The sequence below is a fragment of the Leucoraja erinacea genome, chromosome 3 (assembly GCF_028641065.1).
Source record: "Leucoraja erinacea ecotype New England chromosome 3, Leri_hhj_1, whole genome shotgun sequence".
In the NCBI taxonomy this organism is placed as follows: domain Eukaryota; kingdom Metazoa; phylum Chordata; class Chondrichthyes; order Rajiformes; family Rajidae; genus Leucoraja; species Leucoraja erinaceus.
Genome location: NC_073379.1, coordinates 81,053,018 through 81,076,872, shown reverse-complemented (window position 1 = coordinate 81,076,872; position 23,855 = coordinate 81,053,018). Strand labels below are relative to the sequence as shown.

Sequence of the window (23,855 nt, the reverse complement as noted above, 5' to 3'; positions counted from 1 at the left end):
ATTTCAGCAGAACTGAAGGCAAGAGAACAAATGGAGGAATAGGCAAACAGTACGGCACAGTGGTGCAGCTGGTGAAGCTGCTGCCTCACAGCAGCAGAGGCCCAGGTTTGATCCTGACCTCAGGTGCCATCTATGTGGAGTCTGCATCAGGTGCCATCTATGTGTGGGTTTTGTCCGGGTGCTCCAGTTTCCTCCCACATCCCACAGGGAGTGGATGAGAAACTGGGATAATATAAAATGATTATGAACCTGTGGACTCAGTGGACCAAATGGTCCGTTTCGATGCTGCTTCTCAAAAAAAAAAAATACCCCGAAGTCCACTTTAAAATATCTAGCATTTCCTTTCTTGGATGCATTTTGTACCTAATTCTAGCCCCACAACTGAGATGCTACATGGGCAGAGTGCCACAGAAAAAAAAATCAGGAAACAATTTAACTTAAGAACACCAAAAGGTTCAGATGCATATTTCTAGTGCTTACTTAAAGTGCTAAATGAGCTTTCATAATCAGTTCTGCAAGAAGTACAAATTAAATATGTCCTTATAACAAAACAAAGTCTAAACATAAGGTACATTAATACAACAAATAATCCTTCAATCGTGAATGGGAAATACACTTTCTTAATTAACAAATGTACTGCAAGAAATACAATTTTTTGACATTTTACTTTTTTGCCACATACAAGATGAGTTCCTCTGGCTATTCTACTCATTGCATTTGACTAGAATCGGTCCATTCAGAGGAATTGCTAGAATGCATACCCTGTTCAGAATTTGTTGGATTTGCCATGGGTTGAATGTTTTCTTCTGAAAGGGTACCAGCCATTTGTTCAGGATCTTCCATGAGAGTCGTGGAGCATGCTGCCTGTGGCCTGAAAAGTTCCCCAACCTGAGACGCTACACCAACAACTAAATTGCAGAGACTATCTGTCATGTTTGTCCTTGTTGTTTGCACAGTGGTGTTCACTGTGTTGAGAGATGAAAGAATAGTATCTTTTACATTTGTTACAAAAACCTTGATAACTTCTCGATTTTCTGCTGTATCAAACTGCACTGTGCTTTGCAGACCTCTAAACCCAGCTTGCAACATGTGTGGCCTGTCCGCGATACCATACCAAGCACTCTGAATAATGTCTGTGCAGACAGATCTCAGACCAATGGGAGATGTCTGAGTTTCTCTTTCCAGATGAAATGGTGTGCCACTTATTGAGGGGTAAGATGACTCTATATCAGATGACACTCCTGACTCTCCCCCGGAAAAAAACACAGAGTCTGGATCCAAAGAGAACAGAGTTCTGCTTTCAAAAGAGAGTGGAGTCCCAAATTGAAATGGGAACGGAGTTGTTCCTTGCACTTGGGCTTGTGCGTCCATCTGGATAGAGGATATAGTTTCATTTGGAAAAGCCAGTGAAGTTGCTCTATGAAGTGTGGTTAAGGCCTCTCTTTGCAAAAAGTCAGTAGTCTGACATTGCAAGAAAAACGGAGTAGCTGTGGTTAAACAGATTGGAGTGTCACTTCGGAGAGAGAGTGGTGTTGGAGACCTTCTTGGGAAGGGGACTGTAGTCTCCCTTTGGGAAAGGAATGATGTTGATGATGGACCGCGGGCTGGAGTTGCTGTTCTGGAGGATGGTGTCTCATTTTGGAAAGAGAGTGGGGTTGCTTCTTCCAATGAGGTAGGAGGCTCACTTGGGACATTAACTGGAGTTTCACTTTTGAAATTAAATGGAGTAGGTGTTCGGAAACAGGGTGGATTGTTGTTTTGTAAGGAAGGTGTGGTTGAAGTTGAAGTTGGAGTTGGAGTTGGAGACCCTCTTGGTAAGGGGCCTGAAGACTCACTTTGGGAAAACATTGGAGTTGCTCCTTCCATCGAGGCAGGAGTGTCTCTGGGGGAGGGGTGTAGACTCCCACTGTGGGCTGGTAATGGAGTCGATGGTCTGAAACTGAGTGGATTCATGCTTTGAAAGGGGAGTGGAGTCAGTGCTCGAACTATGTTTGGAGTCTCTCTAGGGAAGGTGGATGGAGTTTCACTTTGGAAAGGGACTGGAGTAGTTCTTTGCACTGGAGATGGAGCCATTGTTGGGAAGCAGAGTGAAGTTTCATTATGGGAAGAGAGTGGAATTTCTCTATGAGTTGGGGATGGAGTCGCTCTGTGGCATGACTGTTCATTCTCTTCTATAGATGAGAGTGGAGTCTTTCTTTCAGGTAGGAATGATGAAAATGGAAACTCTCCTTTAAATTTAATAGGCGATTCTTTCTCAGATGCCAACAGTGGTGGAAATGAACATATTTTGCTGTCACTTGCTTGGACTGCTTTGCTTTCTTTATCTGGCTCTGAAATAATATGGCTGGAAGAACTTGCATCTTGTGAGGTGGAACAAAGTGGCAGGATGCTCTCTTTATCCGACTTAGTTATGTCTTTCTTGGAGTCTTCCATGTAGATGTCTAGAACGCACATTGGTTCAGTCATTTCCATGCTTTAGGCTCATCTGAAAATGAAGCATTTTAAATAATCACCAAGCAACCAATAAATAGTCCACAATTTCAGTTTCAAGGTCACACCTGAAGAAATTAAATACAACAGTTTGCTTCCAACTTTAGTTTAGTTTTAGTTGAGAGGTACAGCATGGAAACAGGTCCTTCAGCCCACCTGGTCCGCTCCAACCAACGATCACCCCGTGCACTAATTCAATCCAACACCTTGAGGACAATTTACAGGTGCCAATTAACCGACAAACCTGGACGTCTTTAGATTGTGGGAAGAATCTGGAGCACCTGGAGAAAACCCACGCGGTCACAGGGAGAATGTACAGACTACATACAGACAGCATCCACAGTCAGGATCAAATCTGGGTGTCTAGCACTGTAGAGCAGCAACTCTATCACTGCACCATTGTGCTGCCCATCTCTACAAACCTTGTTGCCTACTTCCATGTTTCTCTTCTGAGAGCATGGGATCACGGTTAGTTCCACTGAAAACTTGATTCACGTTCCCTGTAATTTCTGACCACTACAGTGAATGAATGAGAAATCATAAAGGAAGCAAGTGCATTGAGAGTATATGTTCCTTGCATAATTAAAATTTAATGCTGGGAATGTGATTTCAGAAAATTACTCCATGTATCTTCATAAACATTCTGTCTCGTCCATGTAATCCTTTGAAAGGAAGTTATTCACAATTGCTTTCTACTTCCAAAATGCTACCAGAAAATATCCATGAAGTTTTCCAATTCAATCTTGACTTGCAATTGCGAGTGAAGATTTTTCCTCTGAATTTACTCAGATATGAATTTGCAAAGGTAATGTTAACTCACAAACACAGAGGGGCTTTGGTTAAGTAGGAAATTAACGTGTTAAAATTCTGACCTCTGTTTTAGGTCTGCTGCTTCTGATTTTAACACAAGCAAGACTTAGGAAGAAATTTGTTGATAAAGGGCTTGCCAGATTATGATAAATGATAAAATCAGAGGAGGGCCCATCAGCAAGTTATAAGCAAGCACTGTTACATTTCTGCTGGTGTTTGTTAAGAATGTTTCTGGCCAGTTCATAAAGTAAAAGTTTAAACACCCATGTTTTCACCCAACTTTATGATCTTCGCTCTTTCTCACTAACCCACCAAAACAGATTCCCACTCTAATTCCTTCTCCAGCCCTAGGTTGAGCAGGCTGAGTGCAGGAGGATGAGGGGTGATCTTATAGTGGTGTATAAAATCATGAGAGGAATAGATCAAGTAGACGTGCAGTGTCCATTGCCCAGAGTAGGGGAATCGAGAACCAGAGGGCACTGGTTTAAGGTGAGTGGGTAAATAGTTAATAGGAACCTAAGGTGTAACTTTTTCACACAACAGTTGGTGTGTGTATGGAACGAGCTACCAGAGGAGGTAGTTGAGGCAGGGACTATTGCAACGCTTAAGAAACAATTAAACAGGTACATGGATAGGACAGGTTTAGAGGGATATGGACCAAACGCAGACAGGTAGGAATAGGGTAGATGGGACATGGTGGTCAGTGTGGGCAAGTTGGGCGGAAGTACCTGATTTCATGCTGACATTATGACTATCTACCTATGATCTCTGACCTGTTTCTCATTTCTCATTTCCTCATCTCCAACTTGTCCAATCGCACTGTACCCACTGCCAGTGTTCTCCACTGCCAGCAACCACAAATTTAGCTTATCTTATGCTGTGACCTTTTCCAAGAGCTTTCTGCCCATAGACACCTGAATGTTAGCATTCATCTGAATGTTACATCTATGTTCTTTGTTTTCTGATCACTCATCTCATCCCAATAGATCCTTCTAACATATTTTAACTAGGTCCTCCATCATTTTATAAACCTCAGCTGATTCTCCCCTTAGCTTCTCATGTGCCAAAGAAAATAATCATGGGTCATCCAATCTTGTTTCATAGCGCAGTTTTCAGGCCCTGGAAATCACCTCATCAATCACCTCTGAACATTTTCCAGAGCAATGATGTACAGTAACCATGTGTGGTCCAACCAGCATTATATGTAACTCTAGCATAACCCCAGTGCTCTTTATATCCTCTGCCTTAGCTCATAAATGAAAGCTATATGTCCCATTATCCACCTAATCTAACCATCCTGCTACACATAAGAATCTGTGGACACGCACTCCAAGCTCCCTCTGTTTTTTCACTTTTCAACATCCTCCCATTTATTGTATTTCCTTGTGCCCCTTTGGCTCTCAAATGCATTAGTTCCCACATCTCTGGATTGCGTTATTTTTGCCTGTCCGATAGTCAATCTACAGAAAAACAGGTGTTGCAGACACCTGCCCTTATACCTCCCACCTTATCCAGGGACCCCGACAGTCCTTTCAGATGAGGCACAAATTCACTTGCACCTCCTCCAACCTCATCTACTACATCCATTGCTCTTGGTGTGGGCTTGTACATCTCGGCAAGACCAAATATAGGTTGGGCAATTGTTTTGCTGAACACTTGCGCTCAGTCTGCCTTTGCCCACGTGACCTCCTGGTTGACAAACATTTTATCTCCCCTTCCTATTTCCATACTGACCTTTCTGCCTGAGTCTCTTCCACTATCAGACTGAGGCTCACACGCAGATTGGAGGAACAGAAGCTCTTGTTTCACTTGGGCAGACTGAGGCTCACACGCAGATTGGAGGAACAGAAGCTCTTGTTTCACCTGGGCAGCCTACAACCCAGTGGTATGAAAGGTAATATCTCTAACTTCAAGTAACCCCTGCATTCCCTCTCCTCCCCCTCCAAAATCATCCTATTAGTTCCAATGTTCACATCCCTGTATCCCTTTGGTATCACTTCTTCCCCTGCCAACAATGGGCCATAATGGGCTCCAACCTTCCTTGGTCATCTGTAGCCGGCCTTGATTTGTTCTGGCCTTTTCCTACCTCTAGTCCCCCCCCGCCCCCTCCCTTCTTTCAGCCTGAAGAAGGGTTCCGACCCGAAACATCACCCATCCTTTTTCTCCAGAGATGCTGCCTGACCCGCTGAATTAATCCAGCACTTTGTATCTATCTTCGGTATAAATTAGCATCACCAGTTCCTTCCTACACATCTCCTCTCTAGAATGTGGGAGGAAACCAGAGCACCAGATTAAATTCACGTGGTCACAGGTTAGATGGGTAAAGTCCACATACACATACCAGGTTAGGATAGAACCTGGGTTGCAGAAGATATGAGGCAGTAGCTTCACAAGCTGATCACCAAGATATTTATATCTTAAACGCAGAATTAGAGGGATTGTTGAGGCTGTACTGCAATGTCACTTCTCTCACAGTGGGCCAGACAATGTCTGAGTGGATTGAAAGTTGTCCTCTTTCCAACATACATACCTATCTTCTGCCAAAATCTTATAATTCCTAAAGTATTTACAGCAGTGTAGCACCAGCTCCTTTTCAACGTTAAGAAATAGCATTTAACTTTTCTCTATTTTCCCATTAATGTAGACCTTTTATCTAAAGAGTATAAAGAACAAAGAGTACTTTTTGTCATTTTTAGCAACCTGCTCCAATTTCCATAATTGTGGATTAGGTAAATGTGTTATTGCATTTACATACTCATTCTATTATAGTAAACATAATAAAATTATTTGGTATAAAGTTGTGAGAGACATAGATAGGGTATACGGTCAGAGCACTTTTCCCAGGATGGAAATGTCCAAACTAGAGGGCATAGCTTTAAGATAAAGGGCCCAAAATTTAAAGAGGATTTGTGGGGCAAGACCTATTAACACATGGGTGCCTGGTTCACACTGTCAAGGGTGGTGGTGGAGCCAGATATGATAGTAGCATTGAAGAAGCTTTTGGATAGGCACATGGATATGCAGGGAATGGACGGGTATTCAGGGCAGAAAAGTTTATTCTGCCCAGACATTGTGGGCAGAAGGGACTGTCCCTGTGCTGTATTGTTCTATGTCGTATAGAGGCAGAAATTGACACGGTTCTCAGAGAGAAAATAAATAAGCCTGCAAAGTAGTTTTCAATGGGCATCATCCAGTGTGCCAGTGTTAAACTACGATGGGAATAAAGGGATATGCTAAAGTACAATAAAGGAATAACTGAAGAAGTGTTAAGAGTATGTGGTTGACCCTCAGGATTGAGGTGTGAAAGAGCTTGTTTGAGGAGTCTGATCGCAGTGATAGCAGCTGTTGTTAAGGCTGAACATCCAGGCTTTCAAACTCCTATACGCAAGGCTTTCGAACTTCCATTCACAAGCTTTCAAGCTCCTATGTCCAGGCTTTCAAGCTGCTACATTTGCTGTAGATGAGAGGAAAGGGAATGGCTAGTGGGAGGCATTCTTGATGACACTTCCAACCTTCCTGATGTACCCTACTGTGAATATGGACTGGTGGAAGTGACAAGCCTGTGATGCACTGGGCTGTGTTCATCACTCTCTGCAGGTTCAGGTGATCAAGGGTACATTAGTTGTCATACCAGGCTGAGATGTATCCTGTCAGAATACTTTCTATCTGCAAAGGTTTTAGAGAATCCTCATGGACATGTTGGATCTTCTCAGAGCCGAAGAAACCATATACACTGATGACCTTTTTTGATCAATGCATCAATATGACCAGATTGGGTCAGGTTATTGGGAATATGGAGGCCTAACTTGAAGTTGGGAAACATCTCCACAGTCACTCCATTGATGATGATGAATGATGATGATGAATAACCTTTAATAATCCTTTACAGGAAATTACAGTGCCACAGCAGCTTCAAGACAGACATAACACCACACATTTCCACAGATAGCTTCAATACTTAATTAGTTAAAATACAATGAATGAATACTAAAAAAAAAAAATCCAAAATTATTTTTGTGCATTATAAAACCTTATAGCAGCTGGTATACAAGACTTCCTATGTCTCTCCGTTTTGCACATTGGTGCAATCAGTCTCTGACTGAAGATGCTGCACTTGATCACCTTCAGGGCGTGGAGTGGGTGAGTGGGGTTGGTCATTATTGAACCTAGTTTGTTCAGAGTGAGAATGGAGCTCCCCCCACTGCCTTAGGTCAACTCCCACATCATTTGGATTCCTGACATTAAGGGCTAGGTTGTGTAGGAAGGAACTGCAGATATGGTTTAATCCGAAGATTGACACAAAAAGCTGAAGTAACTCAGCGAGTCAGACAGTATCTCTGGAGAAAAGAAATAGGTGACATAAAAGTCAACTATATAGGTGATGTGAAGGAATAGGAAAGGCTAGGTTGTTGATCTGACATTATAACACAAGGTTCTCAATCTCTTTCTTGCACCCCATCTCACTCTGTTGTTGATCCAGCTGACATTATCTCTTGAGTATTTAGAAATTATAGTTTCAATACACAGTCAGAGAATTAGGACACATGAAGAAAATAAAATGACTTTGTTCAGATAGTTCAAGATTCAAGATTCAAGAGAGTTTATTGTCATGTGTCCCAGATAGGACAATGAAATTAGAAACATAGAAACATAGAAAATAGGTGCAGGGGGAGACCATTCGGCCCTTCGAGTCAGCATCACCATTCATTGTGCTCATGGCTGATCGTCCCCTATCAATAACCCGTGCCTGTCTTCTCCCTATATCCCTTGAATCCACTAGTCCATAGAGCTCTATCTAACTCTCTCTTAAATCCATCCAGTGACTTGGCCTCCACTGCCCTCTGTGGCAGGGAATTCCATAAATTCACAACTCTCTGGTTGAAAAAGTTTTTTTCTCACCTCGGTCTTAAATGACCTCCCATTTATTCTAAGACTGTGGGCCCTGGTTCTGGACTCACCCCACATTGGGAACATTTTTCCTGCATCTAGCTTGTCCAGTCCTTTCATAATTTATTTATTTCTATAAGAACCCCCTCATCCTTCTAAACTCTAGTGAAAACAATGCTAGTCTTTTCAATCATTCCTCATATGACAGTCCCGCCATCCCAGGGATCAATCTCGTGAACCTACGCTGCACTGCCTCAATCACAAGGATGTCCTTCCTCAAATTAGGAGACCAAAACTGTACACAATACTCCAGATGTGGTCTCATCAGAGCCCTATACAACTGTAGAAGAACCTCTTTACTCCTATACTGAAATCCTCTTGTTATGAAGGCCAACATTCCATTAGCTTTCTTCACTGCCTGCTGTACCTGTAAGCCAACTTTCAGTGACCGGTGTACAAGGACGCCCAGGTCTCGCTGCACCTCCCCCTTACCTAACCTAACCCCATTGAGATAATAATCTTCCTCCTTGTTTTTGCCGTCAAAGTGGATAACCTCACATTTATCTATATTATACTGCATCTGCCACGCATCTGCCCACTCACTCATCCTGTCCAGGTCACCCTGCAACCTCCTAACATCCTCTTCACAGTTCACACTGCCACCCAGCTTTGTCATCCGCAAACTTGCTAGTGTTGCTCCTAATTCCCTCTTCCCTTATTAATATATATGGTAAACAGTTGCGGCCCCAACAGGTGTAGAGTATTCCATCCCATTCCTGACTTGAGGCTTTCAGAAGGTGAGCAGGCATTGGGGTGTTAGGACATGAGTTATTGTCATTGCTTGGCACTTGTCCAGTGCAATTGTGACTTTCCACATATAAATCCAGACATGTATATTGCCCAGGTCTTGCTGCATTTGGATGAGAATAGCTTAATTATCTGAATAGCACTGAACATTATGCCATCGTCAGCGAACATCCATGCTTCTGAACTTACAATTGAAGGAAGGTCATTGATGAAGCAACTGAGGAAGATTGGGCTTGGACAATATCCTAAGGAACTGCTGCAACGATATTCTGTGACGAAGATAATTGACCTCCAACTACCACAACCATATTTTGTTGCGCATGATGAAGCCACATTTAAAGTATTGTGTTCAGTTTTGGTCAAGGGCAGTTACTCTCACTTTAACTCAGGATTGATGCAGTAAATTATTTCTTCTGGATGGGGAATTCAGAATAATTGAGTTTAAGTTACATTTAGTCTTGGTCACCTAGGAACAAAACCAGGAACCACTTGTTCAAATAAAAAGTCGTGGAAATCTAAAGTTCACTCCGATAAGAGGCCAATGAAACTTTCAGACTGAGATGTTGGTCGGAGAAGATTATCAAAATATATAGAACAAGGGGAAGTAAATGGACGATATAAAGGTCAGTTACATTCTGGTTGAATGACAGATGTGGCCTGAAGGGTTTAATTCCTTTTATTTTGTTTCACTTTCTTTTTCTCATTGTATTAATTATACCCCTTAGCTACAAAGGTTTATTTTCCCTTAGTTATGTTTTCCAACCGAGAAATATCACTGCACATCTCGGCTTGGGACCTGAAATTAGGACTTGGTCCAGTTCCATGCTGTATGAATGGTCACTTCTTTCATACAGAGAGATCGCACCTAACTTTTAACCCCATAATACCATTCATTAGGAACCCAATACCTGTTTTACATAACCTATGAAAACCCTGGAATTATGACTTGAATTAAACTGTGTTTACCTGTACCTTTGGCATAATACATTGAGATCCCCAGATTCTACCTCCTCAGTCAGTTGTAGGAAGCTCCAATATTAACCCATAATGTCTGTCCTTATTGATGGTAAGTTAGCAACTCAAGTTTTCACATTATAAAAACTATTGAACACTTTAGCAGTGGAAGCTGAGAAATTGAGGCAAATGATCATGGTGGAGCTGTTGGTGGTTTTAAAGCACATTAAGTGCTGGGAGTAACTTTTTCAGACAAAGTTGTGGTCGGTGTATGAACAGAGCTGCCGGGGGAGGTAGTTGAGACAGGTACTATTGCAACATTTAAGAAATATTGAGACAGGTACATGGATAGGACATGTTTAGAAGGATGTGGGCCAAACGCAGGCAGATAGGATGAGTGTAGATTGGGCACGTGTGGGCAAGTTGGGCCGAAGGGACTGTTTCCACTCTGTAAGACTCCCTGGCTCTAGGACTCGATAAGTGGATTAATCCCTAGTTCATCCCAGTACCTTGTGGTAGGGACAGTTAAACATTGGAGAACCCTTGGAGAGAGTTTTTGCATCATCATTAGCCACAGGTAGAATTCCGGAAGGTAACTGACATTGTGCCGTTATTTAAAAGCATCGGGATGGAAGCAGGGAACCACAGACCACTGAGAAAGTTGTTAGAGGGGATTCTTATAGACAGGGTCGACATGCTTTTCGATAGATGTGGACTGATTAGGGATAATCAGCGTGGCTTTGCGTGAGGGAAATCTTCTCACATATCAGATAGAGCATTTTGAAGAGGATCGATAAGGGCAAGGTGACAGTAAGGATTTTGACAAGGTTGTCTATAGTAAGGCTTTTGACAAGGTCCACATGGTAGGCTAGTTTGTAGAATTATATCACATTGGATCCAAAATGAGCTAGCTAATTGGATTAAAAATTGGTTTACAGGATGGAGTCAAAGGGCAGGTGTGATGGGTTGTTTTTTGACTGGAGGCCTGTGAGCAGTAGAATGCTCAGGTTTGTTTCCACAGGTTAGAGACAATAACAATTTGGATGGCTATTTTATTAACATTGTTTGTAAATTTGCAGATGGCCCCAAAATTGATGGTATAGTGAACAGTGAAGACGTTTACAACAGGAACTGGATTAGTTGGAAAGGTGGGACAAGGAATGGCAAATGGAATTTAACTCTGACAAGAGTGAGGTGCTCTACTTTGGTATGTCAGTAAATGGTAACGTCCCGGAGAGTGTTGCAGAACAGAGATATCTGATATTACAGATGCATGGTTCAGTGAAAGTAGCAAGGCTGGTGGGCAGGGTGGTGAAGAATGAATGTTGCATGCTTTTATTCATTGGGAAGGGTAATGAGACCACATTGGAGTATTGTATGTAGTTCTGGTTACCCAGCTATAGGAAGGATATCATTAAGTTGGAAAGGGTACAGGAAAGAAGTATACAAGATCAGGCAGAACATGGGTAAAGTCTTTTTCTCTGGATTCTAATAATAGAGGGTATTGCCTAAAGGTGAGGGAGATGAGATTTAAGAGGGACCTCTGGAGTAGTTTGTTAACTTAGTGTAGTCATTCCATAACTGGAGTGAGCTGCCAGAGGAAGTTATAGATGTGAGTACATTTACGACTTTCATAAGACATTTGGACAGTTACAGGGACAGGAAGAATTTGGAGAGATGTGGACCAAATGCAGGCAAATGGGACATGCCCAGAATGCCATCATGATCAAAATGGATAGGGTAGGCCAAATGGCTCATTTTCATGCAGTGTACCTCTATAATTCTCTGTGACAATTGCACAGTGTCAACCACAGAATGGTTGCTATAATCCATGAATAGGTTGCAGTATCATAATGCAATTTACTTTGCCATGGATTCAAAAAATGCAGTAGCAGAGAAGTAAATGAATGAAACTTCCTCCTGGTTAATAAATCTTGTAAGAATCATATGACACATCAATGATTATCAGTTCATTGAAAATTTGTTGCTTTCCAAATTAATGTTAATTCTTCATGTCAGCTTAGGAACTGAATGGATTGTCCAAAAAAAAAGGAATGAGAAAAGCTGTCAGCTATAACTGGATTAGCAAAAACAGTAAGAGCAAATGATTACCATCAGAAACAATGAATGTGCAGAGTATCAAACTGTATCATCTTACTAGCAGAATATTTCAAAGTTTCACTGCTGCAATAATTAACTTAATATCTTGCTCTTACAGTACTTAAAACTGCAAATCTGCTGTGAATGATCTGTTTTTATATTTCACTTGAAAATGTACTTGATGGTTGAACACTTATATGAAGATTAACAATTTGTTCTATAACTACAGCAGCTACAGACATCTACATATCTAGTTTGACCAATATATTTAAAACAACTCTACCATTTCAAAATCAGATCAGAAGTTGTAACCTGTAGCATCAGTGGAGTGAAGACAGAAATGACTAGTGGCAGCATGTTGTAAAGGTTGCAAATTCTTTGCTCCCTTAACTTTTAAATTTCACTTACCACTCTTTCAATGTTACTTGTCATTACTTGACTTCAAGGCATGGTCTAACTTTTCATAGAGCGTTAATAACACTTTTATACGCCTTAATCGTGAAAAGGATGGAGACAAGAGGGAAAGGAGGCTCCCCAAGGAAGGAACATGGGAAAGCCACAGCCACAGCTTCTGACTCTAGTATTTTAGAAGCAATATCGAAAATGAACGATGAACTGAAAAATGAAATGAAAACAAGATTTTGCAGTTTGGAAGAAATGGTGAAAGGAGTTTCGAGCAAATTCAAGGAAGTTCAAGCCAAGCTGATTGTGTTACAAGATGAACGTGAACAAAAGGAACAAATTGATAACTTGCGAACCCTGGGCCAGGAGAGAGATTTGAAGATTGAAAAACTGGAACGGAGAATGAATGAAAATACTCGAGCACTCCAGCAATACAAGATCAAAAATATGGATCTGGAAAACAGAAGCTGTCGACTGAATTTCTGCTGTATGGATCTCTGAGTATGGATCTGGAAAACAGAAGCCGTCGGCTGAACTGCCAGAATGTCAAGAAGGAGATAATGTTATAAAATATGCTTTAAAATGATAAAGGAGACTTTCAACATTGAGCACCATGAAAATCTTCCATTTTTGGATATCGCACACAGGATTGGGAAGAAATATGGTAATAAACCGAGACATTTGATTGTTCAGTTTCACTTCTTGCAAATGAAGGAGAATATTCTCCAGGCAGCAAAAAAGTTGAGCGTGGTTGAATATGAACAATGCAAGTTTCGGTTTGTTCCTGATTATAGTTACGAGCTTTTGGAAATAAGAAAGTCTTTTCATAATGTAATGCCTGATCTGTTTAAGAAAAAGTTGTGCCCAGCTTTCATTCGATTTTTCAACAATCCTCAAGACGCTTCCAGCTTTCTGGAGGCTTACGAGGGTGAAGGGGAGTAATTGATAGCTGATTAAGTTATAATTGGAGATTTACTGTCCCTATTTTGACAATACATCGTTTGGTAATGATTAAGAATTACTGGATGAGTTGGTTTTTCTTTTATATATATTAATTTTTAAGAATTTCTCTGTTAGTTTTTCTATTCTTAAAATTGAAAGAATTTGTTTTCCCCCTGTCTTTAGACAAATTAAGTGAACGCAGTTCCTGTTTTTCATATTTTGACCTTGGATGAATAATATGAAGTAGCTCTTGCTCTTCAGCTCCATTGCCAACATGTTTTTTTTTCTCTCAAACTACAACATTGAACATGTTTTAGCTATTGAGTGGCAAATATGCTTTTTTTTTACACTGGGTGCTGTTGCTAGGAGAGATGGCGGTAGGGAAGGGATTAGGTAGCTTACTGACTGTTGATTGGTCAGTTTCGGGTTTTACATTGGTGGGTGGCGGTGAGGCGTCTTTTGTTTCTTACTTATTGTTTTCATTTGTGCAGAATATGAACTACAAAAATGTCTGAAATGTCGTAACTTCTGGCTCCGCCCTAGATTTTTCATCTTCCAGTATCATGAACTATTAGGCTTTAAGAAATTAACTCTTTACATCCCACATGATTTTTACAAACAATATAGATAAAGTTTTTAACTTCCTTTCATGGAATGTGAATGGCTTGAACCATCCCTTAAGAGGAAAATAAGTTCTTCGTAGACTAAATGCTCAGATTATTTTTATTCAGGAAACTCATGTAAGGCAAGATGACAATCAACGATTTTTCAAGTTTTGGAGAGGACAGCAGTTTCATTCAAATTCACAGGCTTTATTTTTATTGACTCCTCAATTCTGTTTGTTCATTATGAAAGAATTTCTGATCCATATGGTGGATTTTTGGTGATTACTGGTGTTCTTTATAGCCACAGTTGCTATGGTGAATGTTTATGCACCAAATATTGATCACCCCTAGTTTTTAAACAGTTAATTGCATCGTTTCCTAATTTAAATGAACACTTTTAATAATGGGTGGAGATTCCAACTGTTGTTTGAACCCCTTGATTGACGGATCTCATCATCTGATCATGTGCTTCCAAAAAAATCGGCTAGTTTTATCAATTCTTTTTTACTTGACACTGGAATGTTAGAAGTTTGGAGATTCTTACACGCAAATGACAAAGAATTTTCTTTTTTTTCTCATGTATATCATAGTTATTCTAGGATTGACTACTTTATAATAGATTCTCGGCCAGCTTCATTGGTCACTGCAAGTGAGTATGATGCAATTGCTATTTCTGATCACGCACCATTGAAACTATCAATCGAACTACCTGATTCCAAGTTTAGTGCTAAACAATGATGATTGAATGCTACTTTGCTTCAAGATTTAAATTTTGTTAATTTTATTAAAGATCAGATTGCTTTCTTCTTCTTGACGAACTCTACTGAAGAAATATCCAATGGTGAGGTCTGGGATGCTTTTAAGGCATATATTTGGACAAATTATTTCATACTCCACGAGATTAAAAAAAACTTTTAAAAAAATGTATATTGGCTGACGAGATTAAAGAAATTGATAAAAAAATATTCCAAAGCTCCTAGTTTAGAGCTCTCTAAGAATAGAGTTGAACTTCAATTGAGATATGATTTGTTATTAGTATCACCGATTGGGAACCAGCTACTTAAAACCAAAAATCAATTTTATATACAAGGCAAAAAATCTGGTAAATTACTCGTTAATCAGTTGAAAGCCGTGTCGGCCAAACGTCAGATTACTAAAGTGAGTAAACGAGATGGTACACCAACTGTAGACCATGACAAAATTAATAAATCCTATCAGGAATTTTATACGTCCCTATACCAATCAGAATTTCCTACTGATTCCAATATAATACATGAGTTTTTAAAGAGACTGAGCTTGCCAAATTTACCATATAATGAGTCTCTGTTGTTAGATGAACCCATCACGGAAGAAGGAATACAGAAAGCAATCCTTTCAATGAATTCTGGTAAAGCTCCCGGTTTAGATGGGTTTACAGTAGAATTTTTAAAGTATTTTTCCAGTTTATTGTCTCCCTGGCTAAGCAAGGTTTTTAAAGAAGCCTTTATAAGGAATAGATTAGAGGGGTTTTGATTCTTCCTTTTTCTCTTTTTTTTCTGTTTTTTTTCTGTTTCATTCAATGTCCAATTTGTCCACATAAGAACAGTGGTAGCCTTCACTACATGTGCATCGTGGAAACCTCAGCCATGTTTAGGTATTAACTCCCCATTTTATTCCTGGCCTCCGAAAGCATTTACTACTACTAAATGTAAAAGCTCAATTTTAAAACTTTATTCCCAAGCTCAAAACATCTTAACTTCTTCTTTAACTGTCGTTCCTGGGTGGATCAGAGATAATCCTCCTCTATTCATTATTCTAGTCCTTTTATTTTCAACTCTGGAGGCAACTCAATTACCCATTTCCCACACCGCATGAATTTAGCTCATGCACTCTTTAGCACAGTGCTCACAAATTTTACATCATCTTCTGCTCTGTTAATGACTAGGTTAGAACTTTTTATTGTTTCCAAATAAGACCATAAGACTTTGGAGCAGAATAAAGGACCTGTCCCACTTACATGTCTTTGGCACGCAAATTACACGACCTCATGGTCTCGTTGAGGTGCACGGGCATCGTATGGCCATGCGGGGCTGGTCCCACTTAGAAGCGTGGAGGGGTATGTAGTTGTGCGCGAAATCGCGCGGGGTTCCGAAATTTTTGTAGTGAACAAAATCTTTGCGTGACAAAGGCTTGTTGTGGAACTGACGGCCAAAGTGGGATAGGCCCAAGACCCTGGCGCGACGCAAAGTCTCACCTTCAACAACAGCAGAAGCAGGCAAACGATCGCCGAACTCAGCCTGGGGCTCACGGCCGTTGCGGTTCGGTTCCGCCCCCACTTCTACTCCCAGAGCGGGGCCAAGAAAATTGAAGATAAGACACAAAATGCAGGAGTAATTTAGCGGGACCGGCAGTATCTCTGGAGAGAAGCAATGGGTGACGTTTCAGGTCAAGACTCTTCTTTTCAGACTGAAGAAGAGTCTCGACACGAAACGTCACCCATTGCTTCTCTCCAGAGATGCTGCCAGTCCCGCTGAGTTACTCCAGCTTTGTGTCCATCTTCAAATGACACCATGCACTCCAGGCGGCTGTGCATACGCATGAAATCGTGCCCAACCTTCACGGGATCATCGCGGCGCAACGCGACCACGAGGTTGCGTAATTTGCATGCCAAGGACACGTACGTGGGACAGGCCCTTTAGGCTATTCGATTCATTGAGATTGCTCCGCCATACAATCATGGCTGATCTATTTTACCATCTCAACCCCATTCTTCTGCTTTCTCTCCATAATTTTTGATGACCTTAAAAATCATGTTTTCAATCTCTGTTAAAAAAAACACCCAATGGCGGCCTCCACCATCGTCTGTGCCAATGAATTCCACAGATTCACTACCCTATGGCTAAAGAAATTCCTCCTTATCTCCATTTCAAAGGTACATCTTACTATTCTGAGGCTGTACACTCTTGTCCCAGACTCTCCCACTACTGGAAATGTCCTCGCCACATTCACGTAATCTAGGCCTTTTATTATTTGGTAGGTGTCAATGAAATCCCATTCCATCCCTCTAAACTCCAACAAGTAGAGGCCCAGAGCCATTAAACGCTCCAATCATCCCTGGAATTATTCTCGTAAACCTCCTCTGGACCTATTGTACTCCCTGTACACACATGACTGTGTGGCTAGGTTCAGCTCCAATTCAATAATTAAGTTTGCTGATGACACTGTGGTGGTGGGCCTGATCTCAGACAATGATGAGAGGGCCTACCGGGAGGAGGTGGCTGATCTAGCACTCTGGTGCCAGGAGAACAGTCTCCTCTTGAACATCAAAAAAACGAAGGAGCTGATCATGGACTTTAGGAGGGCACATCATCCGAGGACGTACACTCCATTGAGTATAAATGGGGATCCTGTGGATAGGGTGAACTGTTTTAAATATCTGGGAGTCCACATCTCTGAGGATATGACATGGTCATCACACGCCTCAGCACTCGTGAGTAAGGCAAGGCAGCGCCTTTACCACCTCAGGCAATTGAGGAAATTCAGAGTGTCTCCAAGGATCCTCCAGTGCTTCTACGCAGCGGCGGTGGAAAGCATCTTGTCCGGGAACATTACCATCTGGTTCGGGAATTGCTCTGCCAAGGACAAGAAGGCTCTGCAGAGAGTAGTGCGTTCGGCCATACGCACTATGGGAACTTCACTCACCCCCCCTGCATTTATACAACAGGAGGTGCAACTCCATCATTCAACAACAAAATGCTTTCTCTCCTCTTCCACCCCTGCAACAGATGTGTTCCAGCCGCTACGGTCAGGCAAACGCCTCCGTTGCCATGCAGTGAGAACGGAGAGGTTGAGAAGGAGTTTTTCCCAGAGGCAATTCGGACTGTAAACGCCTTTCTCACCAGGGACTAACTGTACAGAACGTTTTTACCTTCTATTATTTATTATGTAAAATAATATGTGTCCTCGCCACATTCACGTTATCTAGGCCTTTTGGTTGTTTTGTTGTGTCCGCGAGCATTGCCACTTTCATTTCACTGCACATCTCGTAGTGTATGTGACATTATAAACTCCAACTTGACTTGACTTGATTCTCGTAAACCTCCTCTGACCATCTCCAGCAGCCCATCCCCCTTCAGATATGGGGCCCAAAACTGCTCACAATGTTCTAAATGATGTTGTTGCCATAAAGATGCACACAGGAGACAATAGGTGACCAGTACCTGTAAAGCCTCGGCATTTTATCCTTGCTTTTATATTCTAGTCCTCTCAAAATGAATGGTATACTATAATACCTCCGTGGTCTCACCCCTCAATTTTTCTGGGACATCTTGCAGAACCAAATACCTCTGATATATCTTTACTCCAGCATAGATGAACTCTGGAGAATCCTCAATTTTAATTGTACCAAATTTGACAGCTCTATCTTCAGTTTCTTGACCGAGCTCTAAACTTTCTTCCCAAGCCGTCTTCACATCTTTACCTTCTTTAGATCCTCTATCCAAACAGACAGGTGGGACTAGTGTAGATTGGGCATGTTGGTCAGCATGGGCAAATTGAGTTAAAAGGTCTGTTTCCACGTTGGGGGACTTTATGATTCTATGACTCTACCACTTGATAAATCTTTTCTTCACCTACTCTACTATCTGCTCAATGTCAAATCTGGCTCAGTAATGCTCCATGGGACTTCTTACTATTAAATATAAAAGGAAATTGTTGCCACTGAGAGAAATCAATCTCAAACTGTGCATTTTTGTCGATAGAGACAAAACTTCAAGAGTCCTTCCTTGCCTCACATAACACAATTTTTTCCCAATTACGAGGTCAGTGCCAACTTCCCTCTATATCATCCTCAGCTGTATCATTTGATTTTGTAAATGTTTCAAGAGACAATATTATTTTTCATCAATTACTTATTGAAAATATTTTTTCCTTTGATTTAGCCTTCAAAATCTTTAAATGGCATCACTTGCAGCAGGTGGAAAAGCCTTTGGAAAGTACAGATCAATTTTGGATAATCTTTGAATAATGTTCTGTTCCATCTGTTACTGAAGACAGACAGAGTGGTGAATCTCTGGAATTCTCTGCCACAGAGGGTAGTTGAGGCCAGTTCATTGGCTATATTTAAGAGGGAGTTAGATGTGGCCCTTGTGGCTAAGGGGATCAGGGGGTATGGAGAGAAGGCAGGAACGGATACTGAGTTGGATGATCAGCCATGATCATATTGAATGGCGGTGCAGGCTCAAAGGACCGAATGGCCTCCTCCTGCACCTAATTTCTATGTTTCTATGTTTCTATGACACAGCAAAGAAAGGGAGGAATGGCCAATTGAAGAATTAACTGTTAAATGATAGATGAAAATGGGAAAGATTTATATTAACTGTCTTGTACGGCTATGTCTGAGTTCTCCAACTACTTATTTTCTTTCTGTGAATATCGCATTTAGGTTCTTGCAGACAATCATTTGGTGACAGACTGGCTGAATAGAAAAGGAAGCACCTGCTATTCACATATCCTCTTTAGTTCTCCAAATCCTACCTTGGCTTCAATCCAATCAGATTTTAGCTTTGTAATACATATTCGGGGGAAAAATATATTCTTACCAGTGGATTGAATCTTGCTGAGAGTATCTTTCCATGTTTTTGAAATGTTACCATCTTTGGTGTTTTCTACTTCCAAATCTGGTTGTTTCAAGGCCTAGAAAACGTAAGACAACATCAAAGGTGCATTATACAGTCATTTTACATCCTTCCAAGACCTCGGGTGGTTCTGAATTGGCATTATACTTACCTACACATGCTTTTTCTTACTGTGTGGCATGCTAACCCAGAATGTTCATACATAATCGTTTCACTATTCACTTCTATTCATCTGTGTTCTACTTTGTGCTTCATCATGACTTACTTGAACAGTCAAAGGCTTTATTTTCATTACATCTATTTAGTTTAGTTTTTTTTTTTTTTTTTTAATATTATATTTTATTAGAAGTAAGCACAGTCATATGGCACCAAAGTGCCTAATATATATTTTCATAATACATTTTATGTACAACTTCTTTTTTTTTTTGTTACATTGAAAAAAGATGAGAATAAGAAAAAGAGGTTAGATAGTAAAGGATAGAAAAATGTGAAATATATAGTGTGTGAAGAAAGAAAACGAGTAAATGAAGAAAGTTGAGAGAGAAAATAGTGAAAAGAAAAGGAGATCATTATTTATAATCTTGACCAACCCTCGTCCAGTCCTGAAACAGTTATTTTTTACAATTGTGTTGCACCATATGATTCCAAAAAAACGACGAATGGAGACCAACTCGTTATGAATTGGTCTGATTTATCCATTAGGAGGAATCGCATTTCCTCAAGATGAGCGGTGTCCAACATACTTGCAATCCACATTTTAAGCGTTGGTATTGATGTACCCTTCCAAAATTTAAGTATTAATTTTTTTGCTATTATTAAACCATAATTAAGGAATAGATTTTGAGATGTGTTCAATTTATTCCCATCTTCCATTACACCAAATATAATCATTTCAGTATTAGGTTCCATTCTTGTCTTGAATAATTTTGTAAGTATTTCAAAAATATCATTCCAAAATCTATAAAGTTTTATGCAGGAAACTAAGGAGTGTGTTTTTAGTTTAGTTTAGTTTAGTTTAGTTTAGTTTAGTTTAGTTTAGTTTAGTTAGTTTATAGATACAGAGCAGAAACAGGCCCTTCGACCCTCCGACCAGCGATTCCCGCATATTAACACTACCCAAGGGACATTTTTTTAGATTTACCAAGCCAATTAACCTACAAACCTGTAAGCCTTTGGAGTGTTGGAGGAAACCAAAGATCTCGGAGAAAACCCACTTGGTCGTGGGGAGTAAATACAAACTCCGTACAAACAGCACCCGTAGTTGGGATTAAACCCGGGTCTCCGGCATTGCAAGCATTGTAAGGAAGCAAATATACTGCCACGCCACCATGCCGCCCATAAATTTCATCCAGGTATTGTTCTTTTAGCATTTAACAGTCACTCTTTTCAAAGAAAATCTTGTTAGCAAGCAGGAATCCTGGTAGATGTATTCCCACCATCGAGAATATCCATGCTAAACATTACGTTGCCCTCATTCCACACTATTGGGTAAGTTTTTCAGTAAATGTAATCTCAGTTTTCTAGGGCGCTTTCTCCATTTTACCATTACTTAATTACATTTCAATTTCTGCTGCGATTTAAGGAATAACAGCTGGTTAATGTGTGTCCACAAAATACTATTTATTCTTGTGTGCTTTTGGGGATATTAATTTTAATAAATGTTGTTAACTTTTATTAACCACTGAGATATCTTGTCAATACATATCTTACCATTAATGACTAGCTCAGCTCTTTTCTAAATTCACAGTGAAGCCCTCAATTACTCCGTCATTTCATTTTGCTGATGGCATGTTGGCATAACATGAAGCATCTCAAAAGGTTAAAACTGGTCAATCACTGGGCAATAGAAATATCAGTTGCTAATAAATCATCATGAATGCACATAATTAACTAACTATAAATGTATCACTTATTTCTGATTGGTTCACATTATCAAGTCTATGGCCCATGCAACAGGAATCCATCAAATCACCTCACCTTATTCTTATGTACCAGGGAAGTAAATGTAAGCTGGAAAACATCAACAGATTGTAATGATAAATTAACAATAGTCTGCAAAAGTCATCATTGTACATCTAGAATGAGTTCCTACTGCATCAGGTTAGCTGACAGGATTTAAAATCTGACTCTTCATGTGATATTTCTTCAATAACCCCCAGCTGTTTGTTTTAGTTTCTGATCCTGACATGAATACACAAGTTTGGGAACTTATGGTTCAGGTTAGTTTAGTTTAGTTTAGTTTAGTTTATTTATTGTCACGTGTACCAAGGTACAGTGAAAACGCTTTTGTTGCGAGCGAACCAGTCAGCAGCAAGATAATACATGATTACAATCGATCCATTTCCAGTGTATAGATACATGATAAAGGGAATAACGATTAGTGCAAAGTAAAGCCAACAAAGTCCAATCAAGGATAGTCAAAGGGGCACCAAAGATGACTGATAATTCCAGGCTATTTTAGCCATTTTAATCAAAACATTTTACCAACTCCACATTTACAGTGAACCTTTATTTATTCTTCATCTAAAGTATGAAATACTGTAACAGTTAAACAGTTAGACAGAGAAATAATAGGTGATAATACCTTTAACTTAAGTCTCCATGAAGCCTTCAGCTGTACCCGATATTCTGATTGTGTGCAAAAATCTTGATGCTGGATGATGCATTGTTACCTAGCACTTAGGTGCAGGTGGTTGCTAAGCATGATGATATCATAACAGTTAATTGTCTGTCACTGTGATGTTATGTGTAATTAATCATAAAGTAGAAAGCAGAAACAAATGAGAGTAAATATTTTGATTGACATCAGCATACTTGGGCATTGTTCAAATTCCTTCTGATTGTATGATTTCTTGGAGTCAGGATTCATTTACTTTTATGGAAATAGAGTACCCAGAAATACATCAGTGAACATCAAAAGAATATTGCTTTTTTTTTCAAACTGGGTAAGGTGGATTAAATCAACTTAAATAGAAAAATATTAAAGCAATGGGGAAACGTGGGCCTCACTGTATCCTGAAAAGTGTCATAGAATGCCAATGTGTTCGTCTGAAATTCCTCCCTCTGCGATTTAATCAGGCCTAGACCTATGTAACCATGTTAATCTATGTACCAAAGGAGGACGATGACTGAACTTTATTACCTTCCATCACAGTGAGAAATGTTGATTCCACTGTAGTGGATGTTTATGTTAAAATTATTGTGTATTGTGTTTTGTTTTACTTGTATGGCTGTATGGTAATTCAAATATCACTGTACCTTAATTGGTGCATGTGACTATAAATGTGAGCTTGAACTTGAGCATTTAAATTTATATTAATACCATTGAAGAGACGGAAGATATGTCACATATTGCCTGGCAAGTTGTGTATTATGTAAAAGAATATGTGTGTTATGATTGTGTTTATAATTTGTTTGGTTGTTTTGTTGTTTGTCTTTTGCACAAAAGTCCGCGAGCATTGCCACTTTCATTTCACTGCACATCTCGTATGTGTATGTGACAAATAAACTTGACTTGACTTGACTTGACTTGGTGATAGTATTCATTGCTTAGCTGAAATATAGGGAAAAAGCCAGCTCTTGGTGTCGGGGAGCACCTGTGAAGATCTGAGGCCACATCAACGTACATGTACCTATTGTCTGCCATTTGTGTCTTTACAGCAAGAACAACTAGTATACTATGGATCAAGAGGTACCAAAATGCTTCACGGCAACATTTTGAAACAGCAATTGACACTGAACCACCTAGAAAAGATGCAAAAGTGCTGGAGAAACTCTGCATGTCAAGCAGCACCTGGGGAGAGAGTGGACAGGCAATGCTTTGGGTTGGAACCCTTCTTTAGACTGATTGGAGTAGGGAGGAGAAAGTTGAAAAAGGGAGAATGTTGCCAGGAATCAAGGGACTAGTTATAGGGAGAGTTTGGGCAGAGTATCTCTTTATTCCTTGAAGCAAAGGAGACTGAGGAGGGTCTTATAGAGGTGCGTGAAATCATAAAAAACATAGATAGGGTGAATGCACGTTCTTTTTCCCAGGTTACAGGAATCAAGAACTAGAGGGCATAAGTGTAATGTGAGAGGAGAAAGATTGAATCCCTATTATTCACATAGTGGGCATATGGAAGTGATTGAGGCACTGAATGTTACAATAACATTTAAAATACGTTTGGACACGTACATAGAAAGGAAATGTTTAAAGGAATATCGGTCGAACACGAACAAATGGGATTAGCATTGGTGGGCATCA

The 23,855-nt window shown here is 40.2% G+C and overlaps 2 protein-coding genes across 3 annotated transcripts in view; both read right to left on the bottom strand.

Annotated features, from left to right (window-relative positions):
* Window positions 1–23,855, bottom strand: part of LOC129695774 (uncharacterized) — a 321,989-nt gene that overhangs the window by 54,125 nt on the left and 244,009 nt on the right. The gene's annotated exons all lie outside the window — the stretch shown is intronic.
* On the bottom strand, window positions 607–22,244 carry LOC129695771 (mucin-2-like). 2 transcript variants are annotated; one of them, XM_055633068.1, is made up of 3 exons: window positions 22,197–22,244; window positions 19,577–19,670; window positions 607–2,485 (listed from the first exon to the last, which is right to left on the bottom strand). In XM_055633068.1, the coding sequence occupies exon 3, from the start codon at window positions 2,470–2,472 to the stop codon at window positions 709–711; it is 1,764 nt and encodes a 587-aa protein (XP_055489043.1). In that variant the 5' UTR covers window positions 2,473–2,485; window positions 19,577–19,670; window positions 22,197–22,244; the 3' UTR covers window positions 607–708. The 2 variants fall into 2 exon arrangements, with proteins under 2 accessions (XP_055489043.1, XP_055489044.1); XM_055633069.1 differs by lacking the exon at window positions 22,197–22,244 and adding an exon at window positions 21,590–21,622.

Bases quoted from the DNA above. Each gene is read 5' to 3' on its own strand.
- LOC129695771 (XM_055633068.1), bottom strand. From the start codon at position 2,472: ATGGAAATGACTGAACCAATGTGCGTTCTAGACATCTACATGGAAGAC.